Source organism: Anolis carolinensis, unplaced genomic scaffold, assembly GCF_035594765.1.
Source record: "Anolis carolinensis isolate JA03-04 unplaced genomic scaffold, rAnoCar3.1.pri scaffold_10, whole genome shotgun sequence".
In the NCBI taxonomy this organism is placed as follows: domain Eukaryota; kingdom Metazoa; phylum Chordata; class Lepidosauria; order Squamata; family Dactyloidae; genus Anolis; species Anolis carolinensis.
The window spans coordinates 8,218,402-8,232,383 of record NW_026943821.1 but is presented as its reverse complement, the minus strand read 5'-3'; the positions used below and the strand labels follow the sequence as shown (position 1 = coordinate 8,232,383).

The window sequence follows — 13,982 nt, the reverse complement described above, 5'->3', positions numbered from 1 at the left end:
TTCTATAAAAGCATTGCATCTGGTGACATCTGGGCCTGGGCTGTGGCACAGGCTGGTGAGCAGCCAGCCAGCTGCAACAAATTACTCTGACCAAGAGGTCATGAGTTCGAGGCCAGCTCGGAGCCTATGTTTGTGTTGTCTTTGTTCTATGTTAAAGGCATTGAATGTTTGCCTTATATGTGTAATGTGATCCGCCCTGAGTCCCCTTTGGGGTGAGAAGGGCAGAATATAAATACTGTAAATAAATAAAATAAATAAATCATCACCAGTCTCTAATCCAGGCTCGTCCCTTTCCTAGGCGATGAGGAGGATGAGGAAGACGGGCGCGAGGAACGGCTGCCCTCCTGCTTTGACTACGTCATGCACTTCCTGACCGTCTTCTGGAAAGTTCTGTTTGCCTGCGTGCCGCCCACCGAATACTGGAACGGCTGGGCCTGCTTCAGCGTCAGCATCCTGGTCATTGGGCTTCTGACCGCCCTCATCGGAGACCTGGCCTCCCACTTTGGCTGCACCGTCGGCCTCAAGGACACCGTCAACGCCGTTGTCTTTGTGGCCCTGGGCACATCTATTCCGGGTATGACAAACCAACCGCAATGGGGTAGCTTAAAGGTTGTAAAGCTCTGTTTACAAAAGTTAACCCTGAAATTGTGGAATGCTGACTAATAGTCATGGTTTGTAAAAAGTAACTTTTTCCTCCCCCCCCACCCCCTAGGGCAGATTGGGGATGTGGGAGGGGGATGAATTGACTTTTTAGTTTACTACCACTACTCCGCTCTACTAGGAGTACCCTAATGATGTCTGATGTCCAAATTTAAACAAGATCAGACCTGGTAAGTATGGTAAGAAGACCACCAGGGAATACCAGTTGCAGAGGTTCCCATTGGGTAATGGTCAACCTCCCCAAAATTGTAGGATAGGGCTCTCTAGAAGTCAAAGTTGACTCAAAGGCTTGGAACAACAGCAAGTGTGAAATTCTGCTAGATGAGAAAGTGGACGTCTTCCCCTGGTTGGCCTACAAGGTCCATCATTCTGAATGACTGCCAACTAGGGATGGTGTGCGTTGCAGACATCAATATTAGAGGACCAAAAGCAGTGGACCACTGTACCCCAAGTCACTAACAAGATAATTTCTGTAGGTTTTATCTTAAGTTGAATTTATATGTTAAGTCAGAACAGGTACATTTTTAGTGAAATTCCAGCCATATATATATTTCCTAGAGAAGTGCACTTGGAAAGGACCAGACTCAGAGCTTTTTCTATTTCTGCCCCTGCCTTATGGAATGCCTTGCCGCCCTATATGAGAGCCATGCGTGAGTTGGGGCCTTTTACCCTCACACTCAAGACCTGGCTCTTTACTAGAGCCTTTCATCTATGTTAATTTTATCAATATTTGTATGCATGTATTTTTATCCTTTACAATTTTATCTTGTAAATCGCCTAGAGCAGGGGTCCCCAAACTAAGGCCCGGGGGCCGGATGCGGCCCATCGAAGCCATTTATCCGGCCCCCACAGCACAAGGGCAGAAGGGGGTTGGGCTAAATGACCCAAGGGGTCTCTTCTTCTCTTACAACCATTATTATTATTATTATTATTATTATTATTATTATTATTATTATTATTATTATTAGAAACACAACAAGATGAGTCCACAGCAGACACTCTGCTGGCTGTTGTATTGGATCACACGTCGGACACTTCCCAAGTGTCTAGGACTGTGTTATGCATCGGCGAATAATGTGTGCAGATCCCAGTAAGGTGGCCTTCTGCAGCTGGCAGATGGTAACTTTGTCAGCGCCGATTGTGTTTAAATGCAGGCCAAGGTCTTTAGGCACTGCACCCAGTGTGCTGATCACCACTGGGACCACCTTGCCTGGCTTGTGCCAGAGTCTTTGTAATTCGATCTTTAAATCCTCATATCGTGTATTATTATTATTATTATTATTATTATTATTATTATTATTATTATTATGTCAGCGCCGATTGTGTTTAAGTGCAGGCCAAGGTCTTTAGGCACTGCACCCAGTGTGCCGATCACCATTGGGACCACCTTGCCTGGCTTGTGCCAGAGTCTTTGTAATTCGATCTTTAAATCCTCATATTGTGTCAGCTTTTCCAGTTGTTTTTCCTTAATCCTGCTGTCACCTGGGATTGCAACATCGACAATCCATACTTTGTTTTTTAACACTATTGTGAGGTCAGGAGTATTGTGTTCCAAAACCCTGTATTATTATTATCATTATTATTATTATTATTAACATTGAGGCTGGGTGGCCATCTGTTAGGGGTGCTGTGCTTGTGCTTTTGGTGCACAAAGACAGAAAGGGATTGGACTCAATGGCCAAAGGGTCTCTGCCAATCCTCATTATTATTATTATTATTATTATTATTATTATTATTATTATTATTATTTGCTCGGTGGCCAACTATAGTCCGGCCCTCCAACGGTCCGAAGGATTGTGAACTGGCCCCCCGTTTAAAAAGTTTGGGGACCCCTGGCCTAGAGCATCTTGGATGGAGGGCGATTAATAAGTAATTAAATGATGATGATGATACACACACACACACACACACACACATATATATAGAGCCCCTGGTGGTGCACCGCTGAGCTGCTGAACTTGTTGACTGAAAGGTCGGCACTTCAAATCCAGGAAGCAGGGTGAGATCCCATTGTTAGCTCCAGCTTCTGCCAACCTAGCAGTTCGAAAACGTGCAAATGTGAGCAGGTCAATAGGTACCACTCTGGTGGGAAGGAATGGTTCTCCATGCAGTCATGCTAGCCACATGACCTCGGAGGTGTCTATGGACAATGCTGGCTTAGAAACTGAGATGAGCACCAACGCCCAGCGTCAGACATGACTAGACTTAATGTCAGGGCAAAACCTTTACCTTTACTTCTATATACACACACACATAAACATGCAAACATTGGATAATATAGGGAAGAGTTAACATCCCTGTGGTGTTTGTTTTGCTTTCTGTACTTCTATTCAGAAGATTTCTCCTCGCTTTCAGTCCCTGTGATAACTGGATTTTGAAAAAATTGGCTTGTTGTGGAAACAAGGATTGGTGCGAATCCCATTTTTTCAGCTGCTTTTAAAATGCCCCATTTTTTCTGTCTTCCTCCCACTTATCTCGATGTTTCACTCTCTGCAGTGCTGGAAATTTGAGGAGACATGATGGCCATGTCTAAATATGTGAGGGGATGTCATGGGGAGGAGGGAGCAGGCTTGTTTTCTGCTGCCCTGCAGACTAGGACGCAGAACAATGGCTTCAAATTACAGGAAAGGAGATTCCACCTGAACATTAGGAAGAACTTCCTCACTGTGAGAAAGAGCTGTTTAACAGTGGAACTCTCTGCCCTGGAGTGTGGTGGAGGCTTCCTCTTTGGAGACTTTTAAAAAGAGGCTGGATGGCCATCTGTCAGGGGTGCTTTGAATGTAATTTTCCTGCTTCTAAGCAGAATGGGGTTGGACTGGATGGCCCACGAGGTCTCTTCCAACTCTAGGATTATGATTCCATAAATGGGAATTATTTGGGGGACCAAATCCTCATCCTCCACCATTTGAGGTTGGAGAAGGCCTTCTAGTTGTTCCCCTGGAAGTCCTCCTCCACCCTCAGGGTTTCTTCTTCTTCTCACATCTTCTCCTTGTGGCTCTTCTTTCTCCACAGACACCTTTGCCAGCAAAGTGGCTGCCCTCCAGGACCAGTGTGCCGATGCGTCCATCGGCAACGTGACGGGCAGCAACGCGGTCAACGTCTTCCTGGGCATCGGCGTGGCCTGGTCCGTGGCTGCTATTTACTGGGCCTTCCAAGGCAAAAACTTTGAGGTGCAGACGGGCAGTTTGGCCTTCTCCGTCACCCTCTTCACCATCTTCGCCTTTGTTTGCATCAGCGTCCTCATGTACCGCCGCCGGCCGCACATAGGGGGGGAGCTGGGGGGCCCCCGAACCGCCAAAATCCTCACCGCCTGCCTCTTCATGGGCCTTTGGTTCCTCTACATCCTCTTTGCCAGCCTTGAAGCCTACTGCCACATTAAGGGCTTCTGAGGGGACCACCCATCCACGGTGTGAACCAGGACATGAGAGAAAAAAAACTCTGGATGCGGGAAGGCATCTTCGCCAAAGGATCGCACCTTCCCACCCCAGCTTCCCGAGCATCCTTTCTTTCCGTTTGAAACTTCCATATCTGTGAGACGAAAATTGCCTTCGCTCTGCACCTATAAGCCTCCTCTTGCTCCCCGGGAAAAGAGGACGACTGCACAATGGGCAGAAAGACTCCATTGAGAAAGCCATGGCCCCGAGTTTGCCTCGCAAGACCTAAGCAAGGCTGTCTGTGACCGGGGAGTCTCAGAGGTCTCTCTTTCATCAGGTCGCTCCAAGTCACATCTGATTTGATGCATCTAACAACAACAGTCCTCCTGCACCACATTGTTATTGGCATCTCCTCCATTGTTCCAACATTCTCCCTTCTGATCTGACTGTCGCGAGGGCCTGCTCCTTCCCGGGACCTCTCCCGCACACCGGACCAAATGTGCAAGCCAAGACAGATGGGCCAGGGTGATATTTCAAGCCCTGGTTGTTGCCCATCCTGACCAAAGGACCCTCTAACGTGTCTGCTAAGGCACCTTTAATGGTTCTACCTTTTGACGACACCTAGAACCACAGAAAAGAGGGACACCGAGGTTCTTTTTCAAATGTTTACTTAGAATCACCTCGTCCTTCTCTTATTGAGACCGGAGAGGTATATGCGGGGTGGGAGGTGGACTTCCCATAGCAGTGCCGTGATGGAGTTTTGCCATTTTCTTCTCTTTCTCTATCTCTCTCTTTTACAATTTGACATTTTCAATTGTCTTCTTGTGGTTTTAAGAAAACAACAACAGCCGGTGAACTGAGTTGGGGTCACATTAAAGTCAGGGAGACCATTGACTGGCTCCATCTTGCTCAAAGTCAAGGCAACAAAAAAGGAAAGGACTTTGACCTCAACACAGCCCCCAGCCCCAATTCTGGGATTTCTGAAGGCGGGCCGGTGGACAGATGAATGGACAAGGCAAAATGCTTCTTGGGTTTGTTTGTTTGTTTGTTTTGGTGAGGTTATGCACATGAGCAGTGACTTCGGGTGGAACAACCATTTTAACGCTTTTACCCCCTGCTTTGCTCTCCTTGACAAGAAAGGAGTTACATTAATTGTCTCCCATTTTAATTTCCCCCGGCATTTCGTGTGGTGGCCTTTCTGCTTCTTCCATAGGATGTCTTTGTCTCTCCCTTCCTGTCCCTCGTAAGAACTATATCCTCTTTAGGAAGAAAACTTGGGGATATTTTCCCTGTAAATTGGTTTCTCTCTTACTCTTGGAAAAGTGGGGCCTTTTGGTCTAACACTGGCCATCCTGGTTTGGAAAATTTGAGGTGAAGAGTCCAAAAATGTAATCTTTCTGAGCTCTTTTGTATGAGTATCACACATGGAATGAGTAGGTAATTTGGGAAACTTCTATTTCATGGGATTGGTGACATCAGTACGGAAAGTTCCATATGATCCATCTAAGTCAATCTGATTTTTTTTCCTTTGAGTGCTCAGAAAGGAAAAATGAAGCCAAATATAGGAACTGAACCGGCTAGTTTGCTGCAAGCAATCTTCCTTGAGTGTTAAAATGTGATGGATGTTCTCTTATACCTACATAACATGAGACTTGGACAATAGTCGAGGATATTGACTCAAGACCACATGGTTTATCTGATTTCTCTCCATCATTTTCTCTCCCCAGGCAGCTGAATTTTTTCTCTCTGGAGCAAATGTTTTGTCTAGACTTGTGTTAAGGTCAGCTACTGGGTGTTTTGATTCCCTGTTCTACAAGTGAACAAGCTTCTGTGCTTGCTGTGTGAATGAAAAGATTGGATGTCAACCTTCACCCAGAATCACTTGTAGATAGATACAGGTAAAGGAAATAGAGCCAAGAGCAGTCAATAGATATAAGAAGTGCAGCAACCATATGTCACGAAGGGTCAGGAGAAGGCAAAGCGGTTAGACCAAGTGTCTTCTGGGAAAGTGAAGGAGCAACAATGGAATCCATCATTTGTAAAGGAAGGGTGATTATGGTTGGTACCTTTTTTACTTGAAATTGTAGGCATATTCAGATAAAGATTGTAGCTTGGAGGAGTTGTGCTGCTGCTTGAAGGTTGTCTAATATGCAAGGCCCTTCTTTATACACAATTTCAGCAGTCCAACTTGTCTTTCTATGGATGGTGAACAAAAGGAGCGTATGCTCATATATTTAATAAACAGAATGACACTTTTCAGAATTATGTCACAAATTGAGGTCCCCAACCAGAGAACAATCTGTTAGGGAGACCATGTTATCAAAAGATATTATGGATACAGAGCCATTGCTTATACACACACACACACACACACACACACACACACATATACGAGGGTGGGTCAACAAGTTTTGCCTCCTGTGTCATAAAAATGTTATGAATGTACATATAACAGTGGATGTTGCTACAGATCATAGCCTGAACTATCCTCTACACAAAACTATTGTTCAACATAGTTGTTGGGAAATCATCCTGGACTACTCAAGTCTAAATGTAGTTAGATAGATGATAGCGATAGATTGAGGGAATCCTTTCCCTGTTTTTTCCAAAGCATGCCTAGACAGGCTTTACTGTGTTTCACTCTATCTTGTTTACGTCACATCCTTTTTGCTTTGAAGTTAGTAGAAATGTGAATCTTTAGGGACACTAACTTCCCATTGGTCAGAATGTCTTTTATGGCCCTAATAAACTGGACCATGAGGTTGGAACCATTTTGGTTCTCTCTTCTCCCTTTGTTCTTCTAGCTAACAAGCAGCATCTTGCTGTCTCTCCTGGCAAGATGTAACTATTTAGATGTTTGTTATTTTTCCTTTCTTATTTTTCCTTAGAAACCAATCTAGAGTAGACTAGACAGCTCCCAAGCCTTTCTATCTACAATGGAGTTCTTTTTACCTGAATAAATACTTTTTGAACTTTTACTGAGACTCTGCAATCGATTGCCATCCTAAGCTGAAAGGCTTCTCTTTGCTCACCCTGTGTAAGTAACTGTTGAATTTGAAAGCTTTTGCTTTTGCTATTCTGCTGCATTTTGGTGGAATCTCCCCCAGAGAGGGTTAAATTGAGTCTAACCGCTCAGAGATTACCACAATAGTTTTAACGTCATTCAATTAATTGAATCTGAATCCATGTAGGTTGTCTTTCAGAGGTCCAAACAGGTTAAAGTCAGAAGAGGCCAAATCAGGGCTGTAGGGTGGCTGAGGCACTACTGACCAGCCGATTATCATCAGTCAAGTGCTTGGGAACCCACTTAGCCCACACGTTGTGATATCCCAAGTCAGCAATGATTCCTTGGGCAGAGCCATATGAGACGTTCAATGCATCAGCAATGTTCTGTCTCCTTGAATCAATTCATCACCACGTTCTCGATTTGCGTCTGTGACTGATGTTGTCGGCTGGCTGCTTCTCAGTTGATCTGCAATTTCCGTTTCTCTGTTTTCAAATTTCTTCACCCAATGCTGCACGGTGCTGATGTCCGTTGCAGCATCCCCATAAGCATTCTTCAAGCGATTATGGATTTCCTTAGGTGCACAACCTTCTTTTGCCAGAAATTCAATGATGACTCTTTCTATTAGGTTCAGATTCATCGTTCTAATCAGTCAATCTGAAAAAAGAAAAGACTATATCAGTAGAGTAAGGTTACCTCTATCATATCATGCATAGATAGTCCAGTAGCTGTGAAAGTAATAAAAGTTGCAACGAAGGAGGCATTACTTTTTGAGCCACCCATATATGTATATATATTCCTGATATATATGTATATGTATGTATGTATATGTGTGTGTGTGTGTATAAACACAAATCATATATATATATATATATATATATATATATATATATATATATATATAAAGGGTAATGAAATTTCGGCCTAGGACAAAACAACAAAACTACACATCCCAGAAACACTAAACTTGGCAGCACAACCCCTCATCCATGCCTCTATGTTCATACAACAAAAAGAAAAGAAAAATAAAGTCCTAATTAGAAGGAGAGGAATAATTGTTTTTAGCCAATTGCTGCCAGTTAGAAGGCTAAGCTCCGCCCACTTGGTCTCCTAGCAACCCACTCAGCCCAGGGAACAGGCAGAGTTAGGCCTCTCTTAGGCCTCTTCCACACTACCTATAAAATACAGATTATCAGATTTGGACTGGATTATATGGCAGTGCAGACTCAAGGCCCTTCCACACAGCTATATAACCCATTTATAATCTTATATTATCTGCTTTGCACTGGATTATCTTGACTCCACACTGCCATATAATCCACTTCAGTGTGCCTTTTATACAGCTGTGTAGAAGGGACCTCATATAATCCAGTTCTAAGCAGATAATATAAGATACTTTATTTTCCCATACCACCATACTTCGCCACAGCAACGCGTGGCTGGGCACAGCTTATATATATATATATATATATATATATATATATATATATATATATGCACCAAGAAGGCTCTTTTGATGAAAGCATTTATCACAATGGAGAACTACGGCATAACTCTGGAGCAGTGGTAGTTCCATAACAGAACTACAATTTTTCAAAGTCGCATCTGTTGTGGGGAAAAGCAATGGAAGACCAGGTCTTTTGCACAAATACAAGTCTTACCATATGCCATTTCTCTGTCTGGTTTCAATTCAAACCTTTGGGTATTTGGAAAGGTGTTTTCTACAGCCCTGAATGCAATGTATCATAATAATGTCCTAGCCTGGTTAACTTACTGGAAAGTCCATACACAAGGAGGCCAATTGGCTATCTGTTGGGGTTCGCTGTTCTTCTGAGCCATAATAATCTTTCATGTGTGCATCAATGGCCTGTTTATGAGATGGGATTCTGAATAGCAGAAACCAAATTATGTTCCTACAAGGCACATTTGGAGAACTTCTCAGAGCAGAGAGCATTGGCTTGGCATTTTAAAGCATGTGGAATTTGAACAATAGAGACATCAAAGGAGGGAGAAAGAAGGGGCCTGTCTGAAGAAGAACTTCAAATGACCACAGTCCTCCTTCCAAACAACAGCACCAAGTGTTAAAGGCCAGCCTTGTTCACTGATGGTTTGTTCTCCCCAGTTATAAAACTGAATGCCATAAGAAGCAAGCAAATGGGTCGTGGAGAGTCAGTATCCTTCCCTGTTGATTGAGTTGATTCTGGTGAAGTAATGATGTACAATGGAGGAGAATGGTTGTTTAAGGTGTCAGAATACTCAAAAGGCGCTTGTCTATATTGTCTTTAAGGAGAACAAAGCTTAACTCATTGCCTTGGTTGCTATTATTTGCAACCTATCACAGCTGGTGGGGGTAAAGTGGGGCTGGCAAGCTGCATACAGTCCCCAGGGCCATTTTTGTAAACCATAGGAGCCCCAGAGATCAACAAAATTGTATTCTCTTTTATTTTATTTGGGGGTAGATCAATAGGTACTGCTCCAGCGGGAAGGTAACGACGATCCATGCAGTCATGCTGGCCACATGAGGTGTCTCCAGGCAATGCCAACTGTTCGGATTAGAAATGGAGATGAGCACCAACCCCAGAGTTGGACATGTCTAGACTTAATGTCAAGGGAAAACCTTCACCTTTACTTAAGGGGCCTCAGATTATCATATGATGCGAATCAAATGCACACCCTAATTTTGGCAAGGGAATTTAGCCCAAGATAGCGAGAATAATAATAATAATAATAATAATAATAATAATAATAATAATAATAATAATAATAATAATAATTTAATTCTTATACCCCGCCCCATCTCCCCGAAAGGACTCGGGGCGGCTTACATGGGGCCAAGCCTGAATAGAACAATAAAAACGAGCATTAAACTTGAGTAAATAGGTATATTAGAATCCAGAGTGAAATTGGCACTTCATTGGCATTCACGCTATCAGTTCGCCACTTCATTGACATTCAAGCTATGGGTGGGAAAAACTGGAAGGAGGAGCCATGAGGCAAGTGGGTCTAATGGTCAGAACTGTCATTGGAGCATTTTTCGATACTTTTCTAATTGTTTTCCTTGGGAAAACTCTTAAATGGATGAAACTCTAAAATCAGGACAGCAAATAAAGAGCAACACTCAGAAAATGGAGATTCCAGACAGGAAACAATCAGGGCCAGCTAACACTTCCCAACAAAGGATTCCCTAGGCAAAAAGCAGTCAGGCTTTGAAGCAAGGCTCTTCAATGCTAATCAAGGTGGCCAGTTGCAACATTCACACTTGCCTCAAACAGGCAAGAGTTCTTTCTCCCACCTTGGACATTCCACAGATATATAAACTCCACTTGCCTAGTTTCCAACAGACTTCACAACCTCTGAGGATGCCTGCCATAGATGTGGGTGAAATGTCCGGAGAGAATGCTTCTGGAACATGGCCATACAGCCCAGAAAACTCACAGCACCCCAGTGATTCCGGCCATGAAAGCCTTCGACAACACTCCAGTCCTTTTGGCTCACTGTCCTCGACCAGAAGCAGATGCCCGACTTCTAAGTAAGATGAAAACTCTTTGCATCCCTTTCCAAACATAGAGGCACATTTGCCTCAAAGGCACAAAGGCAGAAGATGCAATGGTTTGGAGTCCTTTTTAAAAACGAATCTCTTCTCCCTCCTACTTATCGCCATTTGACTTATTTAAGAAACACTCAAATGTGGGAACAATTTTCTAATGCATCCCGGGGCTGGAGAAATGTGAAACCAGTTGTAGGGTGGGTTTGGGGTGGAATTAAATGTGGTGTTTTTAATATCTGGGTTTCTTAACATTTCTTCCTCTTTGGCATAGGAGGGAAGATAACTTTCAGACTCAAAAAGACTTTGTAGCTTCTTCCTGCTTGGCAATGCAGGGGCACAATGGAGCCAAAAAAATAAGAAAAACTTTACCCAGCAAACGTCTCTTCCTTTCTTTTCTTTGTCTCTTTCTAACTTTTGCATTAAAAAAAAAATCATGTTTTTTTTATCTTTTTCTAGATTTTGCCCTCTTCTCCCTTTGGCCAAAAACACACACATTGACAAATGGTCTTGTTTTACAAAGTTTGCATGACGCCCTTTGGGTGAGAACAAACAATTATGAATACATTTGGTTCTGAAGTGGGAAGTAAACCCTTAAATCTCACAGAGTGTGGTTATTTCCAAGACCAATGTCACTGTGACTTTGTAGATCGGCACTTGTTCAGATAGCACCGCTTGCACAAGACCTTGGCAAATGGAAGATTCATGTATGCTAAATAATGCACATTTCAAGTAGCTGAACTGCCTAAAATATAGCTCAAGGCATGAAGGAAATCCAATGTAAAAAAAGGTCAAGTGGGGGGGTGAGGAAAGGAAAGGACTGCAACACAATCGGGAGGTTCTTTGGGTGAAACAATGCAAGAAAATTCAAGGGAAGCCCAAATTTAGTAAGGAGGGCCCATATCCTACATTACATATTTAATTGTGGATATATATCTAAGTAATGAGCCCCCGGTAGCGCAGCGTGTTAAAGCGCTGAGCTGCTGAACTTGCAGACCGAAAGGTCGCAGGTTCGAATGTGAGGAGTGGAATGAGCGCCCGCTGTCAGCCCCAGCTTCTGCCAACTTAACAGTTCAAATACATAGGTACCTTTCCAGCAGTAAGGTAACGGCACTCCATGCAGTCATATTGGCCACATGACCTTAGAGATGTCTATTAGGCATGTCTAATCGATGAAAAAAAGTTTCAATTCTCGTTTCTAAAGTAGGGGCGCTGGCGCTTCGATATAGAAAGTATTTCTGAATTTTTCACCCAAAATTTTTGGATATTTCCGAAAATTCATAATGATTCTAAATGTTTCTAAAATGGCAGGCGCGCATGCGCAATTGCCAAAAATAGGAACCGGGGGGACTTTTACAGGGCTCTCCCGCCCTCATTTCTTGAGCTATCCTCATCAAATTTGGTACAGTGAGAGAACACATTCATCACTCTTAGCTCAACAAATTGCAGAACGTTTCCTGTCTCCTATGATTTTTGGCAAATTTTCATAACTTTTTATAATACACTGGACCAGTGACCATGCCAAGCAATGCCCTGGCAAGGAGTGCAAAGATACTTTGAAAACTATAAATTCCCTTGCTATATTTGTAAGCAAGAACTCTGGAAATCAATGGTATCTCTGGCTATGTGATCCCACAAGCCTGAAAGACAATGCCTTCTTAATGAAATAGACTACTGATTCTGCAAAGGTATGCTATGATCCAGCAAGAACTATTTTAACGAAATTGAAAGCTAGATAATTTTTTTAATAATATGGAAAACAATGAACATTAAGAGACAATTAGAGAATGGGCCAACGATGGTTCAAATTACATTGGCGGTTGCACTGTGAGACAACGTCTCGGAATGCATCTCAAAAAGCGAGAACAATCCAATATAAATCCGATATAAGATTCAAAACGATTTTTTGGACATACCTAGTGTCTATGGACAACACTGGCTCTTTGGCTTCGAAATGGAGATGAGCACCATCCCTCAGAATCGGACTCAACTAGATGTAATGTCAAGGGGAAACCTTACCTTTAACATCTCCTAGCGATGAAGTTTTTCAGCATCTACTCACTAGTCAGTGAGGCTGAAACAAGGAATTGCAAAAAAAGGTTTCTGTTTTGGATTGCCATCACCTCACTAGTTGTTGTTATTGTCGTCGTTATACATGTTAATGTTTTTTTTTGTGACAAAAATACAATGGGTAACACGGCAAACTACTGTGCAACTGGTGGCAAACATCACAGCCAGTAACAACAACTAATTAATTGTTAACACTTGGCTAGAATTAGTTATTCCCAACTAGAGTGGAGCTATTCAATCAATTGTAGAATGGTGAGTTTACACCAGGCATGGTCCGACTTTGGAGGCTGTTAGGAATTGTGGGAATTGAAGTCCAAAACACCTGGAGGGCCAAAGTTGGACCATGTCTGGGCTACACAGAAATACAACCAATTGATTACACCAGTGTGGTCCGGCCCGTGGGCCACATGTGGCCCACCAATTCATTTTTGTTGGCCTTTGCCCTTCTTACTGGAAAAATATTTTAATTTAATTTAATCGTTAATCCTTTCTTTTTAAGAAACGGCCATATAATGGCCATATTGAAGCTTCACTCTTGACCATTACAATCTGTGGTGTGCCTACTTGGCCCTCGGGTAACTAAAGGTTGGACCACACTGGATTACACTATGTTACAAAATTTGAAAAAAAATTCTGTTCCTGGCTTGAAAGTGTTATTTCCTGTTTAATTGTGTGGTACTTACTTTGAAAGTAGTTATCCTACTCCAGAAACTATGTTGAATTGGTTGAAACTCTATCAGGTCTTCATCAAAAATTATAGTGCAATGTGTCGCAGGAGGTCCCACAAAAACAAAAGTTTTACAGTTTAATAAACGTTTTTGATGTTATGATAGAACCGATTCGGAAATGACATTTATAACCCAAGAACAAAAATTGTGTTACATAGTGTAATTTATCTCTAGCTACACTTAACCTAAAGGGTCAGGGTGGCACAGTGGGTTAAATAAAATAAATAAACAAATAACTAAAGCAGGTCTTGTAGAAATTTGGTTTAAAAAGCAGCCAATGAAGGGTAGTGACCACTAGGTGGCAGCATAAGGCTAAGATGATTGAGTTCCTCATGTTGTGGTGACCCCCAACCACATCATTATTTTTGTTGCTACTTCATAACTGTCACTTTGCTACTGTTAGGAATCGTAATGTACATATCTGATATGCAGGATGTATTTTCATTCACTGGACCAAATTTGGCACAAATATCCGATATGCCCAAATTCGAATACTGGTGGGATTGGGAGGGGGATTGATTTTGTCATTTGGGAGTTGTAGTTGCTGGGATTTATAGTTCACCTACAATCAAAGAGGGTTCTGAACTCCACCAACGATGGAA

The 13,982-nt window shown here is 42.6% G+C and overlaps 1 protein-coding gene across 5 annotated transcripts in view; it reads left to right on the top strand.

Moving 5' to 3' along the window:
- slc8a2 (solute carrier family 8 member A2) overlaps window positions 1-13,483 on the top strand; it is a 179,981-nt gene extending 166,498 nt beyond the window's left edge. For all 5 annotated transcript variants that reach the window (XM_062962401.1, XM_062962400.1, XM_062962398.1 and 2 more), the window contains 2 exons: window positions 299-574; window positions 3,673-13,483. In XM_062962401.1, coding sequence (XP_062818471.1) covers window positions 299-574; window positions 3,673-4,049 — 653 coding nt within the window. In that variant the 3' untranslated portion in view covers window positions 4,050-13,483. The remainder of the gene's footprint in view (window positions 1-298; window positions 575-3,672) is intronic.
- Window positions 13,484-13,982: the final 499 nt, after the last annotated feature.